The sequence below is a fragment of the Anastrepha ludens genome, chromosome X, assembly GCF_028408465.1.
Source record: "Anastrepha ludens isolate Willacy chromosome X, idAnaLude1.1, whole genome shotgun sequence".
Taxonomy (NCBI): Eukaryota; Metazoa; Arthropoda; class Insecta; order Diptera; family Tephritidae; genus Anastrepha; species Anastrepha ludens.
The window spans coordinates 96,969,874-96,982,302 of record NC_071503.1 but is presented as its reverse complement, the minus strand read 5'-3'; the positions used below and the strand labels follow the sequence as shown (position 1 = coordinate 96,982,302).

General features: G+C 35.4%; 1 protein-coding gene across 2 annotated transcripts in view; it reads left to right on the top strand.

Moving 5' to 3' along the window:
- Positions 1-12,429, top strand: part of LOC128869643 (voltage-dependent calcium channel type D subunit alpha-1-like) — a 141,844-nt gene that overhangs the window by 115,455 nt on the left and 13,960 nt on the right. For both annotated transcript variants that reach the window (XM_054112216.1, XM_054112215.1), the window contains 6 exons: positions 883-1,354; positions 2,513-2,596; positions 5,470-5,529; positions 5,613-5,801; positions 5,866-6,111; positions 6,185-6,844. In XM_054112216.1, coding sequence (XP_053968191.1) covers positions 883-1,354; positions 2,513-2,596; positions 5,470-5,529; positions 5,613-5,801; positions 5,866-6,111; positions 6,185-6,844 — 1,711 coding nt within the window. The remainder of the gene's footprint in view (positions 1-882; positions 1,355-2,512; positions 2,597-5,469; positions 5,530-5,612; positions 5,802-5,865; positions 6,112-6,184; positions 6,845-12,429) is intronic.

Genomic DNA, 12,429 nt, shown 5'->3' with positions numbered 1-12,429 from the left:
GATTGTCACAATATTTGACAAAGTTGAGCTTTAAATGAAACAGTATTGCATGTTTTCTTCTTAATTGAATACGGAATTGGTTCTTCTTAATTGAACTTTCAAGCAACTGTGTCACACGGTACATACGCTCCTTAGAAATGCGTGCACAGTTGGTCCTGATTAGTTCTAAAATGCGCTTATTGCTCTTACACAAAATTTTTTTACTTAATAAGGCATTCTTCTAGGAATAATGTTTTTTTTAGAAACGAGAACGAAAATTTCGTAAAAAAAATTCACTCACAGTTTTCTTTTTATACACCAAAAAATTATCAGTATGAACAAACTATATTGCTATTGCTATATTGTTGCCCCTTTGAAAATACTTAAGTAGTTGGCTTTAAGCCGACATTTGGAGACAAAGATTGAAGGTTGAGGAAAAATTAAATAAAATATTCAAATAAGTGCATCCTCTTTGACAATTGTCATGAATACCAGATGTTTGCATAATCCATAATTGTATAAATAGGTTGATAATACAATATAATATACTATAAATTCTTCATAAACTTTCAACCTTCAGAAACTTTAACAATTGAGAGATCCGACTTCTAAAAATCAGCCCATGAGAATATTTTTAATGAGAATGAATTATTTGTGCATTTCATTTAGCACACAAATACGTTCTTGATGTTTCTTCTGCTAAATTTATGTACATGCAAGTGGTTTGATAAGATAAAATTGGTGTGCTCTTTTTCTAACGTCACAGTTACACTCTTAAATGCTTAAAAATCGTTAATTATATAATTTACCATCAACTATACAAAAATATTGAAAGTTTTTTATTTAATGACACATATTCATTACGTTTATTTTATTGAACTCATACATTCTTAAATATTGCAGGCTCTTATATGTGTCTATTGATTCAAACGTCGAAAATAATGGACCCATACACAATTTCCGTCCAATTGTTGCTGCATATTATATAATTTACATAATTGTAATTGCTTTCTTCATGGTGAACATCTTCGTCGGCTTTGTGATTGTAACATTTCAGAATGAAGGTGAACAAGAGTACAAAAATTGTGATTTGGACAAGAATCAAAGAAATTGCATAGAATTTGCACTTAAAGCGAAACCAGTGCGGCGGTATATTCCCAAGCACGGTATACAATACAAAGTATGGTGGTTTGTCACGTCATCCTCCTTTGAATACACTATATTCATTTTAATTATGATCAACACTGTGACACTTGCAATGAAATATCATAATCAGCCGCCGTGGTATACAGAGCTGCTAGATGCTCTAAATATGATTTTTACGGCAGTTTTCGCGTTGGAATTCGTATTTAAGTTAGCTGCCTTTCGTTTCAAGGTAAGTAATGATAGCTTTTTTAGGTACAATTAGGTAACCAAGGATTATTGACATATAATGGTACATATTTTAATATCGCGTCAATGGTATTTCATAATACCACTGCTTAAAATTTATGCTGTTTTAAGAATTGGTTTTTGCTGTTGCAAATAAGATTTACGATTTACTTACCGCCGTAGCTGAATGGTGCGTGGCTACCATTCAGTAGTGCCCGGGTTTAAAAGATAGCAACAGTATTTTCTAATAGCGGTCGCCTTTCGCCAGGCAATGTATATATATACTATATAGGTATATTTATATATTTTTCGAACCCTTACACTTAAAGATATTAGGAACCCAATTTCCAGATTTTCTGAACCGCATTGAGCGAATTAAAAATGAATTCGAAGTATTATTTGTATATGTATTATTTCTGAAATATTTCGGGAAACTTTCAATGAGTTACCATTTTGAATAGAATACAATGGCATCTATATTGAAATTAAACTTACCGAAACTGCAAATGCGTTTTTGTAATCTAAAAGAATTCTGAATCCGAATTCAAAATGAAAATAGTCTAAAATATTGTAATTAATATGCCTTTTTTGCTGCATTCTTCATAATATACTTATTGAAAAAAACAGAAAGGGATAACTTAGGGGAGGGTTCCCAGGAAAACATACGTATGTATAAAAATGATGTATAAGGATCGAACACAAGATTAATTGAAATAAAAAAACAATCTTTATGCTATCTTATGTTTCCACAGTTTAATAGAATAAAAATTTAAAACACAGTTTATTTTCGCAATTATTGTATGTATTTTCTTAGATACTTTATTAAACATAAAAAAGTTAAAAAATCAGTTAAAGAGATCATAACATCCAGGTCGTTCTTTTTTTCTAGATTTATTTTCCCTCTTTCGAATTTTTTGTTAAACTTTTATTTCTCCATTGTGATAATAGTGATACAAGTTCGGCCGACTAAAATATGTATGAAGCTTTGGTGAAAAGCATTAGGGGTATCAGGATCAAGCTCAGTAAAATTAAAATTTAAGAGTTAAGATATTAACAGAAAAATGTTTATCCAATAAGTGAGAGGTAGTATAAAATTAAGTCCATTGCCCTTATTTATTCTGGAATAAATAAATAATTTGTACGAATTTCGATATATTTTTAGAACTACTTTGGAGATGCGTGGAATGTTTTCGATTTCATTATAGTGCTTGGTAGTTTTATTGATATTGTTTATTCTGAAATAAAGGTAAGATATAGGATAAAGTATTCTTGTTTATCTTTACATATTGAACCAAATTCATTTCCAATGCCCTCATATTTCCTCAACGATCCCTAAATTAAAAATTTGATTTAGTGTGTCTTCATATTCTTTGTATATATTTATGACTTGAGAGCAATATACAGGGTGATCCAAATAAATGTGTCTTAATGAATTATAAGTTGATCTGAAACTGATAGCTCCTCCCTACTTGAAAACGTAGCTTTCAGCATTCACATTTTTGACAAACGGTCAAGAGGAAGGGCAAATCAAAGGGGCTAGCTGTAGAGGTGACTTTCACTCGCATACTCGTGTCGGTTTGTCTTTGCCCAAGCACTGAGCAAGCGTACGCCAAATGTACATACATACCTTCTTCTTGACTTGTTTACGGTAGCACAGAAAACAAACTATGTGATAAATCACCTTGAAATTTGCCATGTAAGCTTATAACAGTCCTACCAAAAAACAAAAAATTTATTTTTGCCATATGTCATCCGCGGACCGTTTTATTGATAACGTCTCGTTCATATTTGAGCAGAAGGTATGTATAGTACGTATATTCATATATGCATTTATATGTACGCACAAATGTAGCACATTTGATACTTTGGTAATATTATGTATGGAATTTTCTTGATTTTATTTTTGTGGGATTTTTATATTATTGTATATATAATTTTTATACTTATATTATTTTAATATTAAAGTCGCATAAAAGTAAATAATTTTATATTTTCTAATTACCATACATACCTACATATTTGTATTTACCCATAAATGTTAATAAAAATAAATGATCTTAATTCAAAATTCATTCAAAGAAATTTGTCGTGCCAGGCACAGCATTTGCTTTGCTGCGTCGCAGAGTGATTTCCAAGTGGCCAAAAATAAAAATTATGTTTTCCCAAATATAGACGTAATTGGTATTGTTGAAATGTTTCAGAAAGAAAAATTTTTAATCTTCTTCTTAGTTTTACTATTGTATAATTTCATCGAAATTATGAAAGCTATACAAAACATATTTCGTTTCTATATTTCACCACATTTTATATGGAGTCGTCGGCCTTTATTTTTACTCAAAATAGAGTTTTTATGAGGATGACGCCGTGGCAAGAGAGTGTGTGAGTGTGTATAATTTCTTGTGTTTAGTAGTTTATATATCTTTCGACTACTCTTCCTCTTCACAAACAAATTATTTCCCTTCCTTTTGTTTGTATATTCTCGGATCCTGACGTCACAGCGAATTCGGAAGTCGCAATCTCTTATTTTACGATTCTTTAGATTACCAAGTTTGGCCAATCTGGTATAGTGAAAAGCAAAATTGGGCAAGCAACTTCGGCTGCCACGTCACCGTGTACTGCGAAGCAGAATTCTGCCCGCTCATTTCGTTCGTGCAATCAGTCTCTGTTCAAACGGCAACGAAGTGAGTGACGGCTGCGTTTATTTTTTATATATCACCAAAAAAATCTCAGTTATTTCGTAAAGAAACCGCTGCCATTACACTGTTGACGTCAGCCAATCAACTTTATCTTTAAACTCGCTGATAGCCGGTTGACGGTCTGATCTTGACCCCCCTTATGAATTCTTTTCACCATCGTTGCTCGTCTTTGTAACTCGATGCTATTACTTTCGTATACTTTTCTTTTCATACTTCCTAGTTTGCCAAAAAGAAACGCCCAACATATTTGACTATTCATGTTAGTATACAATATTTGCAGTCCTGTCGCTGTACCGTGTGTACCAAAGAGGTTGTAGCTGTTAATAAGTAGAGAACTCTGCCAATCTAAGAACATCGACTCTCCTTTGATCTCAATAATGCAACATTTCACTCGCCATGTTATTTGTTAGTTTTTGTTATATTAAAGAATATTTTAGAATGCTGCTTCTGAGCCTATGAAAGTATCATATTTTGTTCTTGTAAGGACAATATATTTGAAATATCAACTGGGGGACGGCAAATTTCATTAAGTAAATAACAAATAAAGGATACATATTTTATTAACCTTTATAGATAAATTCAAATATGTTCATATGTACATGTAAGTATATATGTACATAGGTCATATCTTTGATCTCTTGATATATAATATCCTATAACACCTTGTTGGAGCATATAACATTTAATGGTAATGTATGGTAGGTATAAAATTATCTACTTTTATGCGTCATAAGTATTTAAATAAAGTATTTTATATAAAAATCCTATAAAAATCAAAAATACGCAAATCAAACGCACATTAGTGCGTACATTCAAATGTATGCATGAATATAAGTACATATGTACATACGTTTACGGTGCGCTTGCTCAGTCCTTAGCTAAAGACAAATGGACGCATTCGCATGTACTTCTATCGACTTCTTTTTATGTATACGAGCAAAGACATCGTTTCTCACCTCTAGAAATTGTTGCAACGGCCAATTGCCAAAAATGAAGTGATTGTGACTCTATCTTATTACTTACTCAATGGCTCGTTGCCAGATTCAATAAAAAACGATAAAAAAAATACTCACGCTAAGTTCAGTAATCTTGTAATCAGTTATCTTGCCAACGTAGGTACCAAATTTATTGTTAAGCTCTCGAAAAGATCAGTATTATATTGTGAAAAAACATTGGAAAGGACGTTGGCCGAGCCATTGGCGAGATAAAGGAAACAACAATGTATTAAAAATTGGGTTGACGCTCGTATTTGGACCACCCTTTACTTCAAATCTTTTTCTTTATATTTTGTTCATGACATCACCATAGCATGGAAATGAAATTGGAAATACATTTATGCATTGTACACAATGCGTTTTGGTAAAAGAACCTTTTTGGATGAAAATTTGTATGAATATGAAAAATGTATTCACGTTTTTTTAAGAATAAAGACAATTCGTCTCTGGCTTGTGACATCGTGGAGGGATGTAAAGCTAAGGCCAAGGTATAAATCTCTTATTACGTACACAGTAGTCCTTTTTTTCTAAAGTAACTTTCGAACTTTGTGTTGGTATATCTTTCTTGCAGGCAGGCTCAAACTTGATTTCAATAAACTTCTTTCGATTATTTCGCGTCATGCGACTGGTTAAACTCTTAAGTAAGGGCGAAGGAATAAGAACCCTTCTATGGACATTTATCAAATCATTTCAAGCGCTTCCTTATGTCGCCTTACTTATTATAATGTTGTTTTTTATTTATGCTGTTATCGGAATGCAGGTATATAAAACATCGACAAGGAAAAATTTTACCAAATTAACGGAAATTGTACTGCGTACTCTAGGTTTTCGGAAAAATTGTTCTAGATGACGACACGGCCATACACCGGAATAATAACTTTCAAACTTTTCCCCAAGCAGTGCTGGTTCTTTTTCGATCTGCTACAGGGGAAGGCTGGCAAGATATTATGATGTCATGCTCTACCGATGAAGATGTACATTGCGATCCCAACTCAGATGCGCACAAAGATTGTGGATCAAACATTGCATTTCCTTATTTTATATCCTTCTACGTACTGTGTTCTTTCTTGGTAAATTTTTGCGATACATATTTTTTATAGAAAATAATATATTGCTAGAGTTACATATGTAAATCGGTTGCAGATTATCAATTTATTTGTTGCTGTTATTATGGATAATTTTGATTATCTAACACGCGATTGGTCAATTTTGGGACCACATCACTTAGACGAATTTATACGCCTTTGGAGTGAATACGATCCTGATGCAAAAGGTCGCATTAAGCATTTAGATGTGGTTACACTTTTGCGTAAAATTTCGCCTCCATTGGGATTCGGAAAATTATGTCCGCATCGCATGGCATGCAAGAGACTTGTATCTATGAATATGCCACTTAATTCTGACGGAACTGTTCTTTTCAATGCTACATTATTTGCTGTTGTACGAACTTCTCTCAGCATAAAAACAGATGGGAATATAGATGAAGCTAACGCAGAGTTGCGTGCAACAATAAAACAAATTTGGAAACGCACTAACCTTAAGCTCTTAGATCAGGTAGTGCCGCCACCAGGAAATGATGACGAGGTTACAGTTGGAAAATTCTATGCGACGTATTTGATTCAGGATTACTTCAGACGTTTCAAAAAACGCAAAGAGCAGGAAGGTAAAGAAGGACATTCAGAAAACGCGACCATAACATTACAAGCTGGCTTACGGACGTTGCATGAGGTATCGCCAGCATTGAAGAGAGCTATATCCGGAAACTTAGACGAATTATCTGAGGAGCCTGAACCAATGCACAGAGTAAGTATTTATTAATCAACTTGTAACAATATTGTCACATTAATTTTGATTAATTGGCTTTCACCCAAGGCGAATCTATTAAGGGTGGTATTGGTAAACCAGCTGATTTTTTTTCTTTTGCCGTGTACACGCGGGTGTCAAAAATGAAATAATTAAAAGCCGTTCCATTCGCAGTATTGTCGTTTATTATCTTTCTTTTCTCCTTTAGTATTCTAATGTAAAAACGTTGTATTTGGTGTAGTGACCACCTCTAATTAATGTGCCTTGACTTTCGCTTTAAAAATGAATTTTTGTGAGTGAATCGTTGAATTACACTGTGGAACAAATTCAGGTTAGCAAAAATTAGGTCCATTCTGAGAGTGGCGGGTGAAAATAGAGGCGAAATTAGAATACCCGTATCGCGCCGTTTTTTTATGTTAGTTCGAATTTTTTTTTAATCGGCCTTCGATTGGCGATGGAGAATCCAAATATTCAAAAAAAAAATGAGCACATAGGCTATTGGTATACTAAGGGGACGAATTCAGTGAAAAATGTTTGCTTTATTCGGAAATAAAATTTAATTATTGTGTTTTTAAAATGTCTGGCAAAAGATTAAATACCACTTGGAAACGTTCAGGAAATGTTTTAAATGTTTTCGGTAGCATGTCAGGGAATTTATAATTTTATAAAATTACTGGGCGTACAGAACGCTTTATGAATACAAAACTGAATCAAATTACGAGAATTTCTTTGAGAACACTTGCAAAGAAGCTTAACGAGGAGTGTGGCATATTAATTTATTATATTATAGTCTCTCATGATGCAGTGCGTCAAGCCATACTGCATCACACATATTCATCGTGATTAGTACGCAAGAAACCATTACTGTCTGCAAAAATTGTAGACAAATGCCTGTATTTTGCTTTGAAACACATTTCCGAACCAGAAGATTATTGAGACGACGTTATATTTTGCGACGAGACAAAGATAATGCTGTATTACAACGATGTACCGACTAGAGTATAGCGCAAGCCCTTGATAGCTTTACAAAATCGAAATATAATTCCCACGGTTAAATTTGGACAAATTTTCGTTATGGTTTGGGGGTGCATTTCAAGTAAAGGAGTAGGGGACTTGGTGTTTATTCATGGCACAACGTACGCCAACCAATATTTAAATATATTGAAAAAAAAAACTTAGGCGGCAGTGCTAAAAAATTTGGGTTTATCACTGAGAATAAACCAAATTTTAAATTTTACCAAGATAACCATCCAAAGCACATAGAGCATAATGTACAGATGTGGCTTCCCTACAATCGCGGTAAAGTTATAGATACACAAGCTCAGAGTCCCGACATAAGCGTGATTGAAAAGTTGGGAGCCTTTTTGAAGAAAAGAGTCCATAAAAGACACCAAAAGAATGCAGTAGCATTAAAAACTGCAATAATGGAGGAATGGCAGAATATACTTTGAAATTAGCGCCTGCAACGAAGCTAACGGTTATCATACCATATATAAAATTAATCAGAAAATTAAGTATTCACAATATGTATTTAATAAATAAAACTTTGTTGGAGTTTGTAAAAACAGTTTATTAACAGTGTCGAAAAGTGTGTTATTTGTTTGTTAGCTTTAGTCGTTGTTTTTCCAACGAATTTGAAGTTTTTTGTATTAATTCCCTTTAAATGCTGTGAATAAATAGGAATCAGTACAAAAAAGAAGTCATACATAGATAAACAAAGAGTGCTACTTTTTCTATTGAAATCGAAAAATTGAATTTATTTCTTATGTCAAAAGTCATTCTTCACAAACTGTATATGTTATTAATGAAGGTCAGGTTAGGTTAGGTAGTAATTGTTGCCCAGAGAGTGGGCCCACTTGGACGAAAGAAGTTTGGTTCATCCGGAAAAAGAAACGATAGTACGAAAAGAGGAGGGCATTTTTTTGGTCTATAAACGGTGACTAGTTTGCGGTTGTCTTAGCCTCTGTATGCTGCTGATGAAGCTAATCAGATTTTTGATATCAAGACCTGCTATATCAGCAGGCGCAGAAAAGAAGTGAGAACCAAGATGCTTGAATCTTAGTCCCGCGAGAACTGGGCAGCTAAGGTCAGGTGCTGAGATGATTCCACCTCATCCTCCATACAGCTGACGCAAAGGACTCGCGGGCACACTGCCTCACAGGTTATTATGGTAACTACAAAAGAAATTAAATGTTCTTATTTATTATATTTGAAGTTCTCGGATTTTGATCCAATTTTCGATTCATCAAGCGATTTGTACGCTTTTGCTTTAATCTACCGAAACAATTTCAAACAAGTCCGGAACACTTTTACCCAAGTGGTAATTAATCTTTTGCCAGACATTTTGAAAACACAATATTTAATTTTTAAATCCGAATAAAGCACACATTTTTCACTGAATTGTAAAACGAAAGCATCAAAGTTATCATTGTCGAAAAATTGTGTTATTTGTTTTCGTTGCATTAGCTGTGGTTTTTCAAAAGAATTTGAATCAGTATAAAAAGAAGTCAAAGATAAACAAAGAGTGTTATTTTTTGCTATTGAAGCCGAAATATTGAATTTAAGTTCTTTGTCAAAACTCATTCTTATCATCCTGTTTGAGCGCCGAAAAGCAACACGGCGAGTATTTTTTGTAAGCCCACGAGGAAAATAGGTATTTTTTGAATTCCTCGTTTTTTTATATTAAATAAATAAATAAACGGTATATTATTCGGCGGCTGCCGTAACCGAATGGGTTAGTGCGTGACTGCCATTCGGAATTCGGAGAGAACGTAGGTTTGAATCTCCGTGAATCACCGACATGAAGAACAAGTTTTTTCTAATAGCGATCGCCCCTCGGCAGACAATGGCAAACCTCCGAGTGTATTCCTGTAAAAATGTGTAAAAAATATCTGTCGTTCGGAGTCGGCTTAAAGCTGTAGGTCTCTCCATTTGTGGAGCTCGGCCAAACTCCCAAAAAGGGTGTAAGAGCCAATTAGATATATTTATACATTGAGTTATATATATACATATATAAATGTGGTTGACAAGATTACCTACAATATGAATGCTGCCTTAGCGGAAGCCTGTCCCATAAGAAGACTAAGGATTTACCCCTAAGCCCCCCCAAGCCTAAGTGGTGGACGGTTGAACTAAGCAAGCTTCAAAAAAGAAGCAGAAGCGCTTTAAATGAGGCAAAGAAAACACGTCTCGAAGAAGATTGGAAAGGCTATAAAGATGCTCTGAGAATCTACAAGAAGGAAATCAGAAATGCCCAAAGGCAATCTTGGAAATCCTTTTGTGAAGAGGTTGAGGGGGCAACTGAGGCCTCCAGACTTCGTACGATTTTAGCGGGAAGTCCTCAAAATTGGGAACTGCTACAGAAAAGTAAAAGTACAACCAGTAAAGAGTCTCTAGAACTTTTACTCGACACTCATTTTCCAGGCTGCTCAGACATTATTGGGCATGACATGGAAGATACAGTACACTGTCGTGAAGTCAGAATAGACGCTATATCTGAGGATCGGCTCTTATGGGCGATTGAAAGTTTCAAACCTTTTAAATCTCCGGGTCCAGATGGTATTTACCCGGTGGAACTGCAAAAGGCCGCTGGATATCTAGTACACGGGCTACTAGCAATCTTCAAAGGTTGCTTTCTTTACGGTCATATACCTCTTAAGTGGAGACAAGTCAAAATGGTTTTCATTCCAAAAGCTGGTAGAAACTCACATACCCATCCAAAAGACTTAAGACCGATATCTCTTTCTTCTTTCCTATTGAAAACTTTGGAGAGGTTGATAGAATTTCACTTAAGCCTAACTATAGATAGAAATCTTATCTCTACGTCACAACATGCCTACACGAAAGAGAAATCGGTAGAGACAGCTCTACATAACCTTATTTACACGGCAGAGAGTTCACTGCACAAACAGGAATTTACTTTAGCCACTTTCCTTGATTTTGAAGGGGCCTTTAACAATGTTGAATGGGGGGCAATTACTGCAGCACTCACTGATCTTAGGGTAGAACCGGGCTTGGCTTCATTGGCAATATGCTAAATAGCAGAATCATTGAAGCGGAACTAGGAGAATCAGTGCTCAGGAAATTGGTAAGTAGAGGTACACCGCAAGGTGGAGTCCTCTCACCGTTTTTATGGAACGCAGTTGTAAATAAACTTCTGTTAATACTGGAATCGGTGGGCTGTAAGGTGATAGCTTACGCAGATGATGTTGTTATTGCTGTCTCTGGTAAATTTGTATCTACATTAAGAGATCTAATACAAAATGCTCTAGATATACTTTCTAGGTGGGCAGAAAAGTGTGGTCTAGGAGTCAACCCAGACAAAACACAACTCATATTGTTCACTAGGAGACACAGAATCCCTCAGCTAACTCCAATTATGCTCTTGTGATTTCGGAAGAAACCAAGTACTTGGGACTAAACATAGATAGGAAACTGACTTGGAAGTCAAACACTTTAGAAAGCGTCAGGAAAGCGAACCTAGCTTTTTATGCCTGTAAGAGAGCTTTATGTAAGATCTGGGGAATTAAACCTAAGGCTGCTCATTGGCTTTACACTGCTGTCGTCAGACCCATTCTTCTATATGGAAATGTTGTCTGGTGGTGTGCTTTGCAGAAAAAAACCTATTCTAATTTATTGAATAAGGTGCAGAGATCAGCGGAATTAGCAATATGTGGCGTCATGAAAACCACGCCATCCACGGCTTTGGACATCACGCTACATCTGCCACCCCTAGATCTCTTCTGCAAATACTCAGCGGCCTGCTCCGCATTAAGACTCAAAGCGAGCTCACAATGGCGAACTGTCACACATGGACATTCAACCATCTTAGACTCCTACACGGATATACCCAGTGACTGTGATTATCACCCTCCCATTCTTTGCTTCGAAAGGAATTTCCTAATGAAAATCCCTTCTAGACTGGAATGGTTTGAAGAAGATCCAACACCCAACACACCCGTTAAGATCTACACGGGAGGAATCCAAAATGGACACCGGTGTAGGATCAGGGTTATTTTGCGAAGACCTTTCTATTAGTGAATCCTTTAAACTACCGGATCACTGTAGCGTTTTTAAGCGGAAATAAACGCTATTCATGAAGCCTTAAATAGCTAAAGATAAACAGAATATCATCTACGGATATCTGCATTCTATCAGACAGCCAAGCTGCCCTACGAGCCCTGGATGCATTCCAAACAACATCAAGGAGTGTCTTACGTTGTCGGCAATCTCTAAATTAGATGGTCAAGCAATATCGTATAATCTTATGCTGGGTTCCAGGCCACAGAGATATACCAGGTAACTGCAGGGCAGACCAACTTGCAAGAGAAGGTACCTGTATGCCAGACATAAGTAATTTTATGGAGATACCTCTCGCAACTTGTAAGCTTCTCATTAAGGACGCACTAATCAGTTCTGCAAATCAAAGATGGATTAGCGCTAACACCTGTGAAATTGCTAGGCAAACATGGCCAAGGCTAATTTTACGTCTGCCCAAGAGTATTATAAAACTGAGCAGACTTCAAATCAAGACCTTAGTAGGGGCCCTCACAGGACATTGTCTCATAGGAAATCACGCAAGGAGA